Here is a 21,699-nt window from a genome sequence, read left to right as displayed (position 1 = left end):
TCGTTTATTGTAAAAACAACAAATAAAGAAATAACTTTTTGACTCGTGGAAAAGTTGGTAGGCATAAATATTAGATAAATTTGTTTTCGAATGTTTATAAACATATTTTGATAGATCACAATTGCCATATAATAAAATATCATAATATCAAATCATATATTTCTGGCCCAAAATAAAAATGAACAATATTGTATTTTTATTAAAAATAACTGCATTTTTATAACTAATCAATATCTTAAACATTTCTTTATATTTTCTTTATAATAATATATATTTTTCTTTTTAAGCAAAGCTACTTTACAAGTTTTATGTTATATCATATGGTCTGTATTTTCGCGAGAGAAACTTTGGATCTACTGCAGTTCACGGTAAAATATTGCTGGTAAGCAATATTTCCAAAAATTTATGAATTTTAAAGGCTGCTAGCTGCCAAACAGCTGAACGTACAGATCATACCCGCACACCATTTTATGCGATATAAGAAGGCCTACAAATAATCTGGAATAGCCAAGATCCAATTATATTCAGGGAAAGCTTCACTGAAGAAAAAACGCGTAAAATAGGTCTTTTTCGCGCATTTCTCTGCACTGCGAGATAATTATGCATTATTGATTTATGGCCATTCCAGATTATTTTTAGGCCTTCTTATGCCGCTTAAAACAGTGTGCGGGCATGATCTGTAAGTTTAGCCGTTTGGCAGCCAGCAGCCTTTAAAATTCATAGATTTTTGGAAATATTGCTTACCAGCAATATTTAACCGTAAACTGCAGTAGATCCGAAACTTTAAATTGGTAATTAGGGGAAACATATATTTTGGTGCTTTGACTTTAAATTGATTTATGACCAAAATCTCTTTTTTGTTCCCGTTAATTGAAAACCAAAATTGTACCTAAATTTTTATTTTATGTGCTTTGCTATTTTTTGACGCAATTATCCTTGTTTATTTTTGAAATCCTTATACTAAAGTAACAGGATGTTTGTCTGTGTATCTGTGTGTCTGTACCGAAGGATCTCGCTAACCGCTGAACCGATCGGGTTCTCCTTAACAGGGTAGATTCTCATATGTCCCGGGAAGGTTTTTAACTATTTTGGGCAGTGTGCCGGAGCCGTATAATTTTGATGCGGCTCCGGCTCCGGCTCCGCGGAGCCGTATTTGGAAATACGGCTCCCGGCTCCGGCTCCAGCTCCGGCTCCGGCTCCTACCTTAAAATTAATATACCAATTTTTTTTCATTATTGAATTTGATGAAATAAAATAAATAATATAAAATATTTTGCTTTTATTTAATTAAAGCTATATAAAAGTAGAAGGATGTGTGTCTATTTGTTAAGTAACAATAGTTTTTCAGTTTATTATATGGAAATAGACCGTTGCCAAATTATAATATTACTTTAAAAAATCATTTTTAGCTAGTCCGGAGCCGGAGCCGTTTTTAACGAAAAATACGGCTCCGGATCCGGCTCCGGCTCCACCAAAAATGTTGCTGCTCCCGGCTCCCGGCTCCGGCTCCAGAACACTGATTTTGGGGGAGGGTACAACCAGCCTCCCAAGAGAAATGACAAAAAATATATGGGAGACTTCAACGTAACATGAAGAGAATTATCGTAACATAAAGAAGTAACGTAGAGACTTTAACAGATAAAAACATCTAAAGTGCCACTAGAGGCCTCTAGGGGCGTAGCCGCTAGTTAATAATAAAATAAAATTATCATTATCTATTTTCTTTAATTGTAAGTAAGATAAGATAAGCATATTTAATTAAGACTAGAGATAAAAATGCATTTTATAACAACAGAGTATAGTAACAATAAGTTATTAGGTATTTTTTTTACAAATAAATTATGTGAAAAAGTAACAAATATGTTAATCAAATAGTCTACAAATAAAGTAATTTAATAGATTTATTATGTTTCATAAAATAAGAAATATTGTAAAGTTTTATATGTATTGTAATTATATTTTGAAAAAGTGTAGTTTGTGTAAAAGTGACAGATTTAGATATTCAATGATTTATATAGGGTCAAGATTAAATTTAACCAGTGACCAACCTTTTGTGCAGGGAGGAGGGAGGGGACATTGGATTGTAAATTACACTGATACCCAAAGTTTTAATGCTACTTTTTTTTAATCGTTGACTCAAAACCTTTGGGTACTCGCATTGAATTCTGATTGTTTTTCTCCAAACTAAGAAGTTTCCAAACATTTTAGCCAATATTTTTAATAAACAGAAGATTAAGATCCCGGATTTTTGTTGCTTGGGTGCATATTAAGATAAAATTAAATTGCTGAATATCTAAACCTGTTTGTATTGGAAATATATGTATTAGTAAAGGATAACAATATTTGTATATCTATCTATCTATCACTCATACATGAAACATAAGTTTAATAACTCTGAAAGAAACTGAACAAAATGTACTATATATTCATCCAAACTTAAGTTTTTGCAAGGAAAGGAGGAAAAATTAGACTTTAAATTGTATCCAAAGTTTGAAATATAAATTATTTGTCGGTTCAAGAACTTTGGGTCCTTTTTTTGATTTATGGTTGAAACTTTTCAACCAATAGCTTAAATCTAAAGAAGGGGCAATTTTGTTAATCACCATCACAGATGTACATCAATTAATCAGCGTTCTTTCACACTCTATAGACTTAAATTTCATGAATGTGTGCTCTAAAGAAAATAATCACGAATAAAATAAAAATTTGCATTACTTGTTATAAATGTTATAGATTTTGAATAAATGTTGTTTAGTAATTTGTCTTGGTAATTAATTTTTTTTTCAGAAATACTTTTAAAATGTCGAAAAGAAATCTTTTGCTTTTGTCTAATTCTACCCTACATCCGACTGGGTAAGGAAACAAAATTTTTACACCCCCCTTAAAATCAAAATCAAGGGGGGTGTATTATCGTCAAAAAAATGTGCTTTTTCTTTGTTAGGAGGGTAGATACACCTGCATAGATGTCCACCTACTCCCTCAGAATTGAAGAAAGAATCCCTTCATGGGTAAATTGAAGCATAAAGAGCGTAAATTTTTATTGACACCTTACTTAAAGTTAAGGGGTGTGAGACACTTTGACACCCCCATCTGCTGTATTAGGAGGTGTATCCACCCCCCTAAATCTTGATAGGGGGATGTTACACATTTGCACGTCTCTGATTCAATGGAAATCCCTTGAAAACCTAAAAAACTGCTTTGTGTAAACTGTATATTTTCTAACCCTGCGGGGCAATCATTAACATGTACCTAACCTAACATAAAATAACCTTTCATAAGGTGAAAATACGATGAAACCCGCAACTTCGTTTACTTTCCATGACCCTCATTTTTTAAAAACTTTAGGTATCTAGAATATGCTAAGGAAATAATTTGTGAATTTTTACGCGGAGCCAATGTACAAAGTATCCTGTTCGTTCCTTATGCTCTGAGAGACCAGGTAATAGTATAGTTGGAGATCGTGGCTCAACACGTAGCGCATCCGCTCGTCACCGGGGAGGTGATACGTTCGAATCTCGGGCCGACACCGCGTCATAACTAAAGACGTCAAAAATCATATTATATACAGGGTACGCCACATAAAACCGGACTTTTTCTAATTTGTGAACAAATGAACATAAAATCGTCAACTGTAAAGATTTTATTAAATTTTAAAAACTGTGAAGCTAACTAGGTATATGACTATTAGATCATTCAATAAAATCGCCGCCAGGACCAGTCACCGCCTCCACCCGCCTCCTTAACCGCTGGCAGGCCCGGGTCAAAATGTACCTGTCCAAGCTGGCGAAGTTCTCCTTGATAGTGACAATAATTGAGGTCTTTATGGTATGTGCACGTCTATTGGTGCATGCTTCAAAGTAGCTCCAGGCCCAAAAGTTCATTGAATTAAGATCGGGCTGCTGGGAGGCCCTATTTCCTTAGGAAAGTGAGTAACTTCAGGATTCAAATTCACCTAACTATCAAGTTGTCCTTTAACACGGCGGCTCTCATTTGGGCCACAGTTGAGCTAGAACGACGTTCTATACTTTTTTGGAAATGGCATGAAGATTGTAAGCGCAATACATAGTCTAAAATGAGTTTTTAAGTTCCATATTGGTCTCTAACGTCGAGAATCGAGAAATTTTCACGATTTTTGACGTTTTTGACATCTCTAAATCTGCCACGTTTAACTTTGCCGTATTATTACAGCCAAGCCATTTTAGATAGAGAGCTCTAGTCTTTTCTAGTGTCTTACTTATGTATCTAACAGTATCCCCAGCAAGTTGCATAACTCTACCTGATCTACAAATAGGCTGAGGTCCGATTTAGTGGGCCCTAGTCGAGAATCAATATTATACCACCAGCGCAACTCGAATCTGCCTTGTTGAACATAAGCGCGGCCAGCTTTGAGTAAGAGTTAATCATCGTCCAAAGATTTTTTGTGCTAAAACTCTGGCTGCAGCGCTCGGCCCCCTTGCCTGCCTAGCCGCAGCGCTCAGCTCCCTAGCCTAAAAGCTAACCTAAAATAGTTGTTCGTTGTTGTCGGGGGGGGGAGTACTCAAATTTTCAAAATTGAAAAGAGGATAGCGCCAACTAACCTTTAACTCCTTAAATTTAAAATTTTGATGTTATACCTGTTCTGAGTCCACCTGGAGGCCTGAAGCACCTAAACCTGGAGGCTAATTTTATTTTTTCCTTAAAATATATGAATAACATCTAAATATAAGCTCATTTTGTTTAACAAATATTCCATTAAATGTTCAAATCAGAAGTTTGATTTTTACCTTCCCAGAGTCCACCTGAGGGTCTCCAGCACCTGAACCTGGAGGCTAAATGTCATTTTTTTCTTCAAATGTGTAAAAAATATCCAAAAAGATGCATACTTTGTTTTATACGTTGACCTCTAACTCTTCAAACAAGAAATTTAAATTTTACCTGTCCAGAGTGGACATGGAGGCCTGCAGAACCAGATCTTGGGGGGTCGATTTTAATTTTTTCTTCAGTTATGTTAATAACATCCAAAAAGATGCATTTTCTGTTTTATAAGTTGACCTCTAACTATTCTAATAAGAAATTTGAATTTTTCACCTGTCCAGAGTGAATCTGGAGGCCTGCAGGACCATAAATTTGAGTCTGATTTTAATTTTTTTTTCTTCAGATATGTTAATAACATAAAGATACATATTTTGTTTAATAAGTTGATCTCTAACTCATCAAACAGAAATTAAAATTTTTTTTACTTGTCCAGAAACCACCTTCCAGCTAGCCTGCAGCACCTGAACCTGGAGACCTATCCAAAAAATGATTAAATATTTACTTGTCCAGAAACCACCTTCCAGCTAGCCTGCAGCACCTGAACCTGGAGACCTATCCAAAAAATTATTAAATATACGTGAAGTTCTACCCAAAAGTAAACTTTTTTCCCTAATGATGACCTATAGACTCATATTAATACCTAGCCTATAATCAAAGAGTAAGCGAAAGTGGCAAAACTCCCCCTTCCCCCCTTATATGTGAAAATACTTTGATAACAGCTTTGCCTTGAGTTATTATTGATGATTTATATACTATGTATTACTAAATAAAACAAAGTCCGATACTATATCATACTATATGAGTAAGAAAAAATATACTATATGGATTAAAAAAATATACTATAAAAATACTATATTTATTTGGTTTTAGAGTGGTCGCCCTGAAAATGGTTCTTCTGCTGCTATGTCATGTGCGCGACATAAATAGTAAGAGTAGGGGGAATGCCTTGGCCCATAAACAGGTGCAACTCACTACCATGCACAGTTAGGACTTCTCAGACAAAGGTCGTGCAATCAAAGGGTTGGTTGTCTGATGGATGTTACTTAACCTCTTATCCTCTTAGAATTTTTTTTTCATTTTTTTTCAATTTTTTACCGAGCGCTGCGGCCAGAGTTCATAGTTCGCTGTCGGGGGGGGGGGGGGGGGGGTGTGACTAAAATTTTCAATATTGAAAAAAAAATTTCTAAGAGGATAATACCATAAAATCTTAATTGTCTTCTGTTTTGAAACTTAACCACTAGGTATCCTCTTGAAAATTATATGTAATCAAAATTAACAAGGTTGACAACATCAATAAAAGCGAAGCTCTGAAATAAAACTGTAGAACAATCGAACTTATAAAGTGTAAAAACTTAACATATTAATATATGAACTAGTTGCAAAATTGCTTAAATACAGGATCTTATTTCAAGACAAACTTATACTTTTAGTACTTAGTTATAGAAATTGTACCTTTTGTCTTAGGAATCTTACTTTCCATAAGTAAGATAATTAAATCGCATTACAAAAAAATATAAAAAAGTATAAAAATTAGCATGTTTTAAATGGACGTAAGGTCGGGCCCTATATGATGAAAAGCTTCGCTGTTGTATATATGTTGATTTTAGAATTTTTTTCTTCCATATTTTTTTGCGTTCTTATTTGTAAAATTTAATATTTAATCAATACGCACAGAGGCTTGTGTTTTTACTTCAAACAAAAAGAGCACTACAAAACTTAGCTGAAAATGGAAAAAAGTACCCCATGAAAATTTTAACTTTGACCTAAATAAAACATTTAAAATTATTGAAGGATGGATATGGAAACAAAGTGAAGGCAACCTTAGACCCCTGGGGATTTAAGGTAAACTACCTGATATAATTTTAAACACAACAAGGATGATAACATTTATAAGTTATAGCGAAGCATAAGAATTAAGGATGGACCTACGGATAAAGTGATTTATTTGAGCAGATATTTATTGTCATAAAAAATATATACTTGTAAGTAAAAACTCGCGAAAACTTTTTAAAAATTGCGTATTGCTCTTGCGTTCTTCTACCGACAGACAAGATTTTGTTATACCATTGATGCTCATCATTACAGGGAAGAGTACTTTGGCCGTGTCTACGTCGCCTCTCCACCACAGCAACAGCAACAACACCAGCAACCGCCTGTGCCAAGAGCCAAAACAACCAATTTCCTGCCCAGCCACCCACCATCTACAGTTTCAACTACATCAGTCCTTTTTTAAATCACGTGACAATGAAGCAACCTGCTCAGCTACCTCGAGTTTTTAACTAGGTCGACAAAGGATAAGGCAACACCAGCATGCCTTATTCGGCTCTTACTAATACGTGCTGGTATCGAACAAAACCCAGGTCCGCCCTGGCCATGTCATCTATGCTCGAAACCCCTAACACCAACAGCCGTAGAATGCACCAACTGCCATCAATGGTTGCATGTTAAATGCTCTGGCCTAAAATCAACAAAAGAACGTCAGAAACTTAAAACCTGGAGAGGTCCATGCTGCCCCCCTGTCACCCCTCCTGTCCCCCCTCCCGTCCCCCCACAGCCCCCCACCCCCCTGCTCAACCCCCCATCACTACTTAGACTTCCCAATACTACAATATAATATTAATGGCCTCAATAGCAAACTAGATGAACTTCTCCACCACTTGGACAAAAACAACATCAAAGTCGCAGCAGTTCAAGAAACAAAACTGACCTCTAAATCAAAACATCCTAAAGCAAAGAACTACACATTCCTAAGGAAAGATAGAGGTAGAGACAAAGGGGGAGGCTTAGCTTTCCTTGTCCATGAAGACATAAATTTTCATGAAGAAGACATCCCACCAAGCTTAGCCAATGACCCCCACCTGGAAACCTTGACAATAAACATCCCTGGCAAGGATGGTGACCTGAAAATACGCAACATCTACATACCCCCTCAAAGTAGTTGCCAACCAGGATATGTCCCACCCATTGACAAAATCTTTGACAACCTTGAAGGGAATGCAATGATTCTAGGTGATGTGAATGCACATCATGAATTGTGGCATTCCGAGGCAAACACAGATGCCCGAGGGAATCAATTAGCTGATACCATTGCTGATAAACCATTCGGCATTCTTAATGAAGATCAACCAACAAGAATCTTCAATGGAACCAGCACAGCTCCAGATATTAGTATAGCGTCCAACTCACTTCTAGCCTCCAGTACCTGGAAAACAGAAGTAAAAATGAGCTCAGACCACCTCCCAATCCTCATTAATATTACAGCTGACATGAAAAAGAGGAAATCACAGGACAAATTATACATAAACTTTGCCAAAGCCAACTGGTCAAAGTTCACTGAAGCAACAGAAAAGGCTCTTTCTAATGCACGCAACATAAATTTTCACAAAGATGAAAAGTTTCTTCGAAAAACCATCATAAATGCTGCAAAGAAACACATTCCAGCTGGAAGGATCATGAGAACTGTTCATAAAAACCCAACAGAAGCAATGAAACTCATTGAAGAAAGAGATCAAATCAGAAAATCAAATTCCTTAGATCCTAGACTAAAAGATCTTAACAAAAACATAGATACCAAGATCAGAGAACATAAACAACAAAAGTGGAAAGATCACCTGGACAGTTGTCAACCAAATTCCAAAAAGCTGTGGACAACCATCAAAAATCTTAACAGCCAACCACCACAACCCAACAACCAAGGAATAAAGTTCAACAACAAAATACATCACAACCCCAGGAAACTAGCACAAAAATTCAACAGCCAATATACACCACACTCTGACAAAAAACCAAAACAAAAGTCTAGGAAAGTTCTTCGCCATCTGAAAGTCCAACCAGCAGACCCTAAGGTAAAAATTTCAACAGCCCAGGTTAGGGAGGCGATCAAGAAAGCTAAAAATTCCAAAGCACTAGGACCTGACGACATATCTCCGATTATGCTAAAACACCTTGGTCCAAAGGGAATCCGCTTCTTGACCAACATCTTTAATACATGTGTCAACACAGCCACCATCCCTTCAATCTGGAAAGTTGGCCGAATCATTCCCCTCCTTAAACCTGGAAAACCAGCTGATGAAGGTTCCAGCTACAGACCAATCTCTCTCTTATCACCTATGGCCAAGACTCTGGAAAGTGTCTTACTACCAGAAATCTCAGCTTCCATAAAATTGGCTAACCATCAGCATGGCTTCCGTAAAGCACACTCAACAACAACTGCCCTACAAGAACTAAACATCAAAATAACCAACGGCCTCAACCAAAAGAAACCTGTCAACAGAACAGTTGCCATTGCCATCGACTTATCTAGAGCTTTTGATACAGTTGATCACGACCTGCTCCTTGAAGACATCCTAGAGCTCCAACTAAATGACAATATCAAAAGGTTTCTTTGTGCTTACCTTAGGGGGAGACAGACTTATGTAGAATTCAGAGGATCCAAATCTAGTTACAGAAAGATGCGCCAGGGAGTCCCCCAAGGAGGAGTCCTCTCACCTGTACTTTTTAATTTGTACATGGCCAAGATGCCACAACCTCCAGAGGGAACCAAACTAGGTACCTATGCAGATGATACTACTGTCGCCAGATCTGGTCCACTAATTGAACCAATATGCCAAGAAATAAATGTCTACTTAAACACACTTGACAATTGGTTTAAAGAAAGAAATCTATTTATATCTGCACCAAAATCAACAGCAACCATCTTCACAACAGCTCCAGGAGAAGTTAACACAGAACTTCCTATCTTTATCAACGACAACAAAGTCCCCACTGTTAAACAACCAAAAATCTTGGGTGTCACATTTGACAATCTCCACACTTTCAGACACCATGCGGACAACGTTAAAACCAAAGTACACTCCAGAAATAATATTCTCAAAGCCCTGGCAGGTACTTCTTGGGGTAAAGATAAAGAAGTGCTAATACCAACATATAAAGCTATAGGACAATCTATTATTAACTACTGCAGCCCTATCTGGAGCCCCTCTGTATGTGATAGTAAATGGCAAGAACTCCAAGCAGCACAAAATGCCGCCTTGAGGACAGCCCTTGGATGTGTTAAAATGACCAGTCAAGACCATCTACATTCAGAAAGTAAGATGATGCCTGCCAAGGATCATTGTGAAATGCTTTCCCGCCAATTTCTACTCAACACACAACAAGACACACATCCTAATACTATAAACCTCAATCACAGAGCTCCACGGAAAATGAAGAACACTTTAGTTACAGAACATGGTAAATACATCAAAAAACTCACCAAAAACAACAACCACACTGGACAAAACCATAAAAAGCTACTAAAGAAAATACACACAGATAGCGTTGCCAGAACAATATCCAACCAAGCAGTTAACCCTGTCCTCAACACTCCTGCACCAGCAATTGATGATTCAGAGAGAAAATTGCCCAGAAAAGCTCGCACTAAATTGTCTCAATTAAGGTCAGGCTATAGCTCTATGCTAAACAGCTACCTGTCCAGAATTAGAAATGATGTGCAAGATATCTGCCCAGATTGCCAGTTAGAGCCACACACCTCTAAACATCTATTCAATTGTGTGGCCAAACCTACAGACCTAAAAGTTCGTGACCTTTGGACTAAACCAGTTGAAGCTGCCAGATTCCTTGGCCTCCTTGATGGCCGAGAATTCGATGATAACGGGTGAGAGCTGCGCCAGGCTACAACAACAACATTACAGGGAATCTTTACAAAAAAATTTAGCCAAATATATTGAATAGGAGCATTGAAAACATTTTGAAGTAGCCTGCTAAACTATTTTTTGTGAAACATTTTAGGGTATCTTTGAATTTCAGGTATCCAGCATTCACGAAGCTGAAGACCATAAACTTGCCGTCAAGAAAGCACAGGTACAAATATAAGATTATTTTTATAATCTATTTACAGAAGCTTTAGTTATGTCCGTCCAATCGTCCGTCAATTTTTTTTAGTATCTACTGTATATAAAGTAATATTTCTTGTATGTACATTTACATTATAACCCTAAAAGTCCTAAAAACCTCTTTAAACCAATTTATAAATTTTCTTCCCTTTGTCCATATTCCATATTAAATTTTGTTTTAAGGCAATCTTTATTGGAGGTGGAAATACCTTCCAGCTATTGAAAGGACTGTATGACAATCAACTTGTTGAACTTATTAGAAGGTAGGTGTTCTTATTTTCAATGAATAAAGCTGCTTGTATGTATCGTATGCATTATTAACATTACAATCGTAAATAGTAGTTTTCTTAGATTTTAGATCAGTATTTATTAGCGACTGCGCCCCTAGATGCCTCAAGGAACACTTGGTATAGATAGGGGAGAAATGTCGAAACTTCACTTTCAATTTTGTGTTTAAGGAGAATAAGTATTTTGTAGGGGAGAATTTTTCTTCAGGATGGAGGTACCCTCCCCAGAATTAGTTTTAAACTTTTCCTATTATAAGCTTAAATGTAAAAATGAACCATTTCAGTTCAGTCGTTAGGGTTACCTTTCGCTACATACAGACTGAAAGACATCTTTCTATTATTATATATTGGTTCTAAGTACTGGTACTAATGTTTCAACTATTGTTCTAGTGCTGGTACTAATGTTTCAACTATTATTAGTCGAGTACTAGAGGAAGGAATGCCATATATTAGTTCTAGTACTGGTACTAATGTTTCAACTACTATTAGTCGAGTACTAGAGGAAGGGATGCCGTATATTAGTTCTAGTGCGGGTACTAATGTTTCAACTATTATTAGTCGAGTACTAGAGGAAGGGATGCCTTATATTGGTTCAAGTACTGGTACTAATGTTTCAACTATTATTAGCCGAGTACTAGAGGAAGGGATACCGTATATTGGTTCTAGTGCTGGCACTAATGTTTCAACTGTCAGCATCAATACTACTAATGATATGCCAATTGGTAAGATTTGTTGCTATATAAAACTGTCTTTAAAACGATGGGCTAAATTACTATTTTTAATACGAACTGAATTAAAAAGTTAATTTTATTTGTCATTTTAGTATCCACGGAAAACTTTCTTTTATACGATGCGCTAAATTACTATTCTTAGTACATATTACCTATTCTAGCACATTATATTGGATTAAAGGAATAGAAAGCACTGCATTTCGTATTATTAGCAATTGTTATAATTTAAAGCACTATTTGTTAGTGTACCCTCCATCATTTGATGCGCTGGCCCTGGTACCCTTCAACATCAACCCTCACTACATTGATACTGACCCTAATTCTACTCATAAGGTAAACTTTATAGTAGCATTATTCTTCGCCCTTGCCACTTTTGACTAATCTATTTTTTTTTGTGAGAATTTTTGACATCCACAAAAAAAAACGCTTAATTATTCAATTATCTTTAACTAGATTTTTGTTCAGCTTTGTATGCAGTCGTTATTAGTTGCTGAAACTCTTTTTTTTTAGTTAAAAACAATGCTTATGCCTTTTTTCGGTAATCTATTGCTTATGTCACTCTATTTTACATTTTGCCTAATCAATTCATTTCTTTGTAAATAAAACTTTTTTCATTCTTTTATTTGACTTAATCTTGTGATTAAATTATTTATAACGTGCAAGGAACAATTGTTTGATTTGTGTTTTTTTCTGTAGGGAGAGACACGAGAAGAACGACTCTTGCAGTATCATGAAATTCCAGACAGGCCTCCTGTTCTAGCTCTTAGGTAAATAGATAGATAGATTTATGGATGGATAGATAGATAGATAATCAGACAGATGAATGGATAGAAAGATTATTGCAGTATCATGAAATTCCAGAAAGGCCTCCTGTTCTAGCTCCTAGGTAGATAGATAGATAGATTTATGGATGAAAAGATAGATAGATAGATAATCAGACAGATGGATGGATAGAAAGATTATTGCAGTATCATGAAATTCCAGAAAGGCCTCCTGTTCTAGCTCTTAGGTAGATAGATAGATAGATTTATGGATGAAAAGATAGATAGATAGATAATCAGACAGATGGAAGGATAGAAAGATTATCATAGTATCATGAAATTTCAGAAAGGCCTCCTGTTCTAGCTCTTAGGTAAATAGATAGATAGATTTTTGAATGGATAGATAGAGAGGTAGATAATTAATAAGGTAGATAGATGAATAAAAAGATTATTAAAGTATCATGAAATTCCAGAAAGGCCTCCTTTTCTAGTAGGTAGAAAGTTTTATGCTTTTTATATAAAGTAGCTCAAGATTTCGATAACATCTGAGCTTTCTGAGTTCTTTATTTTATAGAAGCTTCTTATAGGTCCATGGATGGTTTTAGGCCATTTGATTTTTGTATGTAAGTTTTTTTTGGTGTGGGGGGTTCTATGGGCGATTTTTCTTGTTGGGGTGTTAGTACTTTCCCCCTTAATAATTATAATTTTTCCAAGGACCTATTAGAGGCTACAATGTAAAAGAGAACCATATAGGTTCAGCGGTTAGGGAAATTCTTCGCCCTACATACACACACACACAGAAAAACACACTAAAAGACATATAGTTATTTTTTTATAAGGATTAAACGAAGAAAATAAAAATATTCCTATTTTTAAAAGCGAGGCTTTTCTATAATTAGGGTAGGTCAGTCCGTAACGGATAGCTTTTTACGTTAATTTAGGCATGTTAAAATTGTCCTATTGATTTCGAATTTTGTATGATGATTCCTGTAGTAGTTAGGCACGATTTATAAAGCGAAGCAACTCTATAATCGTTACCAGAATGTCCGTACGTCCATTTTAAACATGTATATTTTTTACTTTTTTAACAACAATTTTTTATGTGATAAAATCATCCGATTGATCTGATTGGTTGATCACTGATTCATATTACGATAAGGTAAAATATTTTGAGCGAAGCATCTCTTTAAGCAAGTCCTAAGAATGTCAGTATGTCCTTAAAAAGAATTCTGTATGTAAGAAGTTTTGTAACAAATTTACGTATAATTTTGTCAAAACTTATATATACTTATTTTGTATATTCAGTTCTGACACTCTTCAAGAGTCAATGTTCGTCTATCATACCGTTTCAGAGCTTCGCTTTTATGGATGTTGTCATCCTTGTTAAATGTTTTAATATTTTAGAGAAGGCTCTATCCTAAGAGTACAGGGTGACAAAGCAAAGCTACTTGGAACTTTTAATGCCAGGTAACATGCACTCACTTTTCCACCAATCAGAGAATATGAATAATCTACAATACAAAGTAGAATAGCATGTCTGAAGCTTAAGATCTCGGTGAACTGCTGAACTGATTGGGTTCTACTCTTCAGATAATGTAGATACACTAGTGGTTTGAAGCTGTATTCTTAGGGGTTTCGACACCCTCTACCCTCCCCCCCCCCCCATTAAAACAGTGTTTAATTATCAAAAAATATAGATACTAGTGGTTTTTTGCTTTTTCTTGGAGGATGGATGGGACAAAAACTATTCCCCCCCCCCCAAAAAAAAAAAAAAAGTTTTTAATTGTCAGTGATAGTCTTTTTAGTTTTCTGTAGTTTACATAATCTATAACTAATATTTGCAGGTTCTTTAGAGTAAAACAATAGAGGGAGAAGGGGTAAAATAACTGTATGTCCCCAACGCGTGAACTCTGTATCGACTTTCAATTGGGTCTTTCAACTGACCAATAGCTTGGGGATTATAAACTACCTACAAGTCACTACAAAAGTTCAAAAAGCAGTTTAATAGCAGGCAAAAAGGTCCCCAATAGGGGGATCCAGGTAGTTGTCTGTTTATACATCTATATTTATTCATTTGCAGGTTGTTTGTACCGGGCAAGGCTCCAGAGGAATTTCCTCCAGATCAGGATTTCAGCTTCCTCCTCCAACATTAGAATATTAAGATTTTGGGAATAGCCAGGATGAAAAAGCGACAGAAAACCTTTACCTACAATTATAGTGACGATCATACAAGCTGTACTTTATAGATCCTCAGTTCCGCTAGATTAGATTTCTTATTCTTGGGTGTACACTGTACATACATAAAAAAAAACAATAATAAATGAATTAAATGAATATTATAAAGATTTATATACATATATACAGTCATATTTTATTGATATGTGTGAAATAGACAGACTTACATAAGTTAATGATAGAGTAGACTTAATATTCAATTCAAAATGCAAACAGTTTTTTAAGTATTTATTATATTGGATTAAATGCAGTTTTTGAGTAAATAAGATTATATATAGATACTTTATTTAGAAATGGTTAAATATATTAATAATTCAAAACTACTGATTATTTAAGCTGGAAAGTTCTGAAGTAGCAGGATGTCTGTCTGTATATCAGGACACCAAGCAACAGGATGACTGTCTGTTTAATTAATACAATGTATTTATTAACTATGCACTTTGAAGGGGTAGAATATCTGCCTATGCAAACTAGCTAAAGTAGTAGGATGTCTGTAAATAGCTGTATTGGTCTTAATAAAGACTCGAACCCAAACCAGATAATGTTCTGTGTTAGGACTCTCAATATCAACTGACTTAAATATATTTTCTCTTTATTCTTTCTGAGAGCAATTGAAGAGTAATTAAGAGTAACAACTAAAACATGTCTGCAAACTTAAATATATGACATCACAACATAAATATATGACATTTACCCCCTTCTGAAACCATCCAGCTAGGCATGGTTTCACCATCCATCAGGCTGATCCAACAAACTGGGATCAACATCTTCACTGGGTGAACCTACATCGAAATTAACCCCGGCCTCAAGTCCTTCATCTCCTTCACCCACTGGAGGAGGAGTGTTCAGTGCCCCTCCACCAACCTCAGCCGAGACACCCACTGTTGCCGCCATGACTGCATTACTCGCTGCAGCAGCCACTGGCCCTCCTACAGCAACCATCACAGCATCATTTACAGCCGCGGCAGTATCATTCGCAGCCGCCACCTCTGCAGCAACTGCTGACCCATCTGCCGACATTGCCACCTCCATCTCAACACCACCAGCGACCTGAACACCTCCCGGAACCATCATCACCCCGTTGTTAGCCTCAGCACCGCCAGAAGTCCCAGCCTGTTGCAACTGCCAATATGCCGCAGCAGGTAAGTCATTGTTTATTCTGCGCCGGATCTCGGACAACTCGCTAAAAATATTAGACAGGTGCCTTTGCACTTCAGCCTCCTTTTGCGCCATCTCAGAAATAGCCTCTTGAACCTTAGTTCCCTGTCCTGCCAAAACACTTTCCACCTGTTGCCCCACCTGTTGTCCCAACTTGGTTGAACTACTTTCCCAATTATCAGCCACTGCTGTCTGTACACGCTGTACCAGATAAGAAGCCTTTTGTTGTGCAGTAGTAGTTACCATTTGCTGGACTTCCGTATCCACCTTCCTAATACATTCCATTAGATCCTTCTTATGCGTGGCCAACATGTCTTTAATCCGTTTATGACCGTCTGTCTGCCAAAGTTTCTGTGCAACGTTCAAACTTTTGACTGATTCTTTTACAGCCTCACGAATTTTTTCCTCAACCATAGGCTTTAAAGTCACAGCAACAGAATTACTGATTCGACCTATATCTTCATCACTGAGCGGCGCCAAACCACGTCTGTCAGCCTTATTCCTTTCGACCTCAGCACGCAAGTCTGGTAACTCCCTCTTCTGTTTAGGTCCAAAAGAATCTGCCCCAGCAGGATGTTTGACCACGCCCCTTCTGGAAGTACCTTCCCCAGCATCATCATAAGCCTTGCTGGCTCCTTTAGTCCTGACCGACCCAGCAGCCTGTTTTGGCACAAACTTACCAAACCTACGCCGTCCGTCGCCAGAACTAGTATCTGCCACCTTTTGTTCAGGCTTGTCCGATGGAGGCTCAGCCCAACTGTCTAGCTCCGAACCACTCTGTTCACTAGGCAGACGATCCCGGGCATCAAGCTCAACCTCAAGGCCCACGTTGCCAACATCGTCCTCGTCATCGTACCCAGGCTCATACCTGGGTGACTCTACCGCATACTGCCTCCTCCGAGACCCTTCTCTATCATCTCTTCTATACACAACATGCCGCCGATTAGCTCTATCAGCATCCAGCATCTCAACAGACGGCTCACGCTCCTCCCGCCGTCCAGACGCCCGCTGATACTGCCTCTCGTTTCCATCTCCATTTCCTGATAATAATCAATAATTAAATGTTATAATATTTTAACATTTTGCATATATAAGACGACATTCAAAACGAAATACTTTACACAAATTATATTTATCAGGGATGCCAAATTTAAATTACTGCCTCCCCGAAGGATAACGAGAAAATTTAAGGCTGAGGGTCAATTCCATACGTCATCATATCCTCATACAGAATGGTACCATTTATGAAATAAGTCATTGACCGGTCATAAAACGCTACAGGCAACCGTCGTCCATCTATGTTTAACACCCTCTGTTCCTCCATCCTTTTACAATCTTCACTAGAAATTAATTCATCCCTACTATCTGAACATGTACCACAGGACCCCCTACCTGAGATCTTAACCTCCTCCCAGTGTCCCATAAATATTTTGCCATCCGTGACCCACTTTTCTTAATTGTTACTAATCTTTCAGGCGAAGATTGCGGCGGCGCCTGAGTCAAAAACGACTGTTCCGATGGAAGCTCAACCTCGTTAAAATTACCCTCAGCTACAGGAGCAGGCACCACAGATTCATCTGTCACTCCCACCTCTACTCCTTCGCCTACAGGTATATTTCCTCCATTAATATCCCACTCATTTCCATCCCCTGAAACTCTGTCATTATCAACCGCAATCTCACTCTCCTTCTCCTGAATCTCGTCACTCTTTCTTTCCTCTGCCATTAAAGTAAAACATTAAAATTAACCTCCTCTCCTAAAACTTCCGTTCGAGCATGAATTTTTCGAATTTTATCTCTAGCCACAACCTGATTTTTCTTGATGGGATTATTTCCAAAAGGTGCCAATTCATACAATGCATCCGAAAATTTCTTAACTACAATAAAGGGTCCCCCATAAAAAGACTGTAATTTCTTGGACACATCAGTCTTCACAATATTGAAGAAAGCATAACAAACATCTGTCACCCTCAATGCCTCCTTCTGTACTCTGTGTTTATTTTGAACCTCTAAATATAATTTGGATTTCGTAGAAATTCTCTTAATTACGTCCTCCATATTTTTCAGAAATTCCAAATACGACCGCGAGGATGAAGATTCAACAGACGGAGCTGGTGATAGAAAATCGAGGGGAATCCGTGGCTGACGACTGAAAACAAGAAAGAATGGAGAATAGCCAGTTCTTGAACTCTTGGAACAGTTAATCACTAACGTAGTCAAAGGTAGTTTTTTAGCCCAGTCCTTAGTTCCATGGTTTTCATCTACTTTCAAAGCAGCATACAAACTCTGATTTTGTCTCTCTACAGGATTCGAATTTGGATTCCTGGGGGGAACTAGAACAGTATCCACCCCCAATCCTTTCATCACCCCCTTAAACACACTGCTTGTAAAATTTGTACCTCTATCCGATCTCAAAGCCCTAAATAAACCATAGGTAGGTACAAAATTTTCCAATATAGCCCTTACAGTTGTTTCAGTTTTAGCATCAGCTAACGGACATGTAAAGACATATCTAGAAAATAAGCAAACCATGATTAAGACAAACTTAACCGTCTGTCCCTGATGATAACATGGAGTCCAAGGACCAACTAGGTCCACTGACATATTAGCAAAAACTTCACTACTTTGAACAGAATGAGTTATAGGTGAAACATGTTTAGGATTACTTCCAGCCTTTTTCAAACATGTAATACAACTTCGCATTCTCGATTCCACAAACTTGTTCACGCCAGGCATAAAAAATCTCTCATTTATTTTACGTATTGTCTCTTGAACACCTCTATGTCCAGAACCATATCCACCATGAGCTGAATCAAATATATCATTGTATAAGGAAAGAGGCACTACAGGCCTCTCGACAAAACCCCCTTCGGCCAAAGGCTGTCTGAAAATTACAACTCCCTTTAGCACATACATATGGCCAATAAGATTGTACAATAGTTCTTTTCTGCCCGATAACTCCGCCCTCTCATAAGAAGACAACTGTGTCCTTTCCAATATCCATAACCTTATTTCATTTAGAATCTCGTCCTGCTGAAGACTACGTTGCCAGACAAACTCAACATCCACCTCATCCTCTGCAGAATGTACCTGCATAATGGAATAGATTTGATCCAGAAATGGTGAATCATCCAGGTAAGGATCCAAAATTTTATTATCTGTCTCTCTACACTCCTGACAATCCTTCAGTTGATGTTCCTTACAATCTAACTCAGTTCTCGACAAATAATCTACGTTCACATGCTTAGTCCCCTGTCGATGGATAACTGTAAAGTCAAAACTTTGCAAGAAAGTTATCCATTGATAGGTGACACCATTTATTGATCCTTTAGCCCAACGTTTATAATGCACTAATGAAATACTGTCTGTCCGAACCAAAAATTCACGAAACCTACAAAAGTGTAAAAAATTCTTTAATGTATATACTAATGCACCTAATTCACCTTTATAAGAAGGATAATTTTGTTCCGCAGCATTACACTTTTTACTACAAACACCGAACACTCTCTCTACACCATCCTGTTCTTGCGAAATAATCCCTGCAAAATACTGAGAACTATAATCTACATCCACGATAAAAAGATTAGGATTATCCCATTGAGGATAGCCTTTACACATCTCAGTCTTAAACATTTCCATAAATTCAGTCCATACTCTATTCAATTCTTCTGTCCACTTAATTATAGTGTCATTCCTGTGACTATCCAACATGCACGACCTCTTGGCATAATCAGCAAAATATCCTCTGTAATAATTGGTAAATCCCAAAAACTTCTGTAACTCCTTCCCTGTTCTAGGCTTGCCCCAATCCTTAATCCGTTCCAAATATGCAGGATTCATTTTCAATCCATCGGCACTAATAATATGCCCCAAAAATGGCATTCTCTAGTCAATAAATCACACTTATCTAAATTCAATTTCAGGTTGACCTGCCTAAGAACTTGAAACAGCGCCTGCAGATGCTCTACATGTTCCTCTGGACTTGATGAAAATACGATCAGATCGTCCAAATAACTGATACAGAATCCATACATTCCTGGCAGGATAGACAGCACCTTATCCATCAGAGCACAGAACAGGCTGGGTGCATTACACAACCCAAATGGCAACCTGTTAAACAAATACATCCTGTTTGCTGCACTAAAAGCTGTCAACGGTTTAGAGTCTTCATCCATAGTCATTGAATGGTAGGCAGCTGTCAAGTCAAGAGTACTGAACACCTTGCCAGAACCCAGCTTCGTCAAATTATCAGAAATCAGTGGCAGCGGCCACGCCACCCGCTTAGTCACGTTGTTCAAATTGCGAAAATCGATGACAAACCTCAACTTCACCTCTGCTCCAGGTGCAGCCTTCTTTTTCACAGCAAAAATAGGACTAGACCAATCCGAGAAACCCTCTTCAATAATGCCGGCGTTCAACCATTTGGTTAACTGTTCTTTCAACTTAGCATCGTACTCTGGATTCAACGGAATATTTCTGGCCTTCACAGGTTTAGCTCCAGGTAACAATTCTATATTATATGTCATTAATCGACAATCACCAATATCTGAATCATTCATTGAAAAGATATCAAAATTTTCCAAACAAATTTTAATAATCTTAGGTTTCAATTCTGGATTTTCTTTAATCATCTGGTTTTCATCTAACTTCAATTTTTGAATAATAAACTGTACCCGTTCATGCATTTTTTGCCCCGACAACTTTTCTGGCTTATCCAACTCATTAATTGTTTTATTACAGGTGACATCTTGATTATCCATGACGAAACAATGCCCCATCTTCACATTTCTCAGCAAGGTAATAGGTTTTATTGACGCATTAACTACATTAACCACGCAGGACCCATCTTTCCGTGGCTGATACACTCCCTCAATAATCATAATCCCATTGCCACTTGTCATCTTAGAAGAATTAGGGGACACATACCAAAACCCATCATTCTTTAATCCAGCCACATGCACAACAGCTGTAGATCCTCCAGGATAAAAAATAGTTTTGTCCAGCAACTTCACATTATACTTCGTTGAATATAACTCTCCAAACCCACCCCCCTCCTTTATCCCTGACAAGGTAGGTTTAGATGGAATTTCAGAATTCATTCGTCCGGACAAAATAGGAATTTTCTGTATCTCCGCCACCACCTGTTTCTGTAAACAGGAATTAATAGGAACAGATTCCCCACAAAATTCAAATTTATCCTCATCCAAACAAATATTAATTTTATTCTTTTTCAGGAAATCAGATCCAAGATTCACCAACCTACTCGTTACCTCAGGTACATAAAATATCTCCGTAAACACAGCTTGAGTTCCAACAAATCTAAATTTCAACTCGACATATCCAATAATATTAACTTTCTTTAAATCTACTGAATACGCTGATAATTTAGCAGGACAGAACTCAATTCCATGTTTATCAAGAATTTCTCTAGATATCAAAGAATTAAAATTATTTCCTGTATCAATAATTCCTAACTCCTTCACCGTAATATCAGCCCCTGGCACACAGAAATCTAAATCCGCACAAATAGGCATTTTCGTTATCTTCAAAAACTTCACGATCTCTTGAAAACCCTAGTCATTTCTATCAATATACCTTCGAATTAAAATCTTAATGCAGTATTACAAATAATTAATATATCCATGTTAAATTTTAGATATACATCATTCCACTACACAGCAGTCAGCCCTCCATCCGTCACCAGCCGCCAACATACTGTTCGATTTATGAAATCCTGTACAACTTCCAGACTACCGGCATCACACAGCTACACACCAAGCCTTTTCTCATACAAGTAAGTACCTCTCAAAGTTTTAATATTGACTTCAACTTTGCATAGG

At 37.2% G+C, this 21,699-nt stretch overlaps 2 protein-coding genes across 2 annotated transcripts; both read left to right on the top strand.

Moving 5' to 3' along the window:
* Positions 1 to 1,897: 1,897 nt before the first annotated feature.
* LOC145306651 (alpha-aspartyl dipeptidase) lies at positions 1,898 to 14,839 on the top strand. The gene is made up of 10 exons (XM_080148950.1): positions 1,898 to 2,853; positions 3,346 to 3,439; positions 6,586 to 6,636; positions 10,603 to 10,656; positions 10,872 to 10,951; positions 11,603 to 11,697; positions 11,951 to 12,039; positions 12,403 to 12,473; positions 13,872 to 13,934; positions 14,548 to 14,839. Exons 1-10 carry the CDS (start codon positions 2,801 to 2,803, stop codon positions 14,618 to 14,620), a joined length of 723 nt encoding a protein of 240 aa, XP_080005076.1. The 5' UTR covers positions 1,898 to 2,800; the 3' UTR covers positions 14,621 to 14,839.
* Positions 14,840 to 20,071: 5,232 nt separating this feature from the next.
* LOC145306652 (uncharacterized) lies at positions 20,072 to 21,699 on the top strand. The gene is made up of 4 exons (XM_080148951.1): positions 20,072 to 20,360; positions 20,600 to 20,656; positions 21,094 to 21,134; positions 21,516 to 21,699. The coding sequence occupies exons 1-4, from the start codon at positions 20,171 to 20,173 to the stop codon at positions 21,696 to 21,698; spliced, it is 471 nt and encodes a 156-aa protein (XP_080005077.1). The 5' UTR covers positions 20,072 to 20,170; the 3' UTR covers position 21,699.

This window comes from Acartia tonsa, chromosome 14, assembly GCF_053477335.1.
Source record: "Acartia tonsa isolate MP-2025a chromosome 14, ASM5347733v1, whole genome shotgun sequence".
NCBI lineage: Eukaryota > Metazoa > Arthropoda > Copepoda > Calanoida > Acartiidae > Acartia > Acartia tonsa.
Note: the sequence above shows the minus strand (reverse complement) of the source record. Positions and strands in the feature narration are given on the sequence as shown.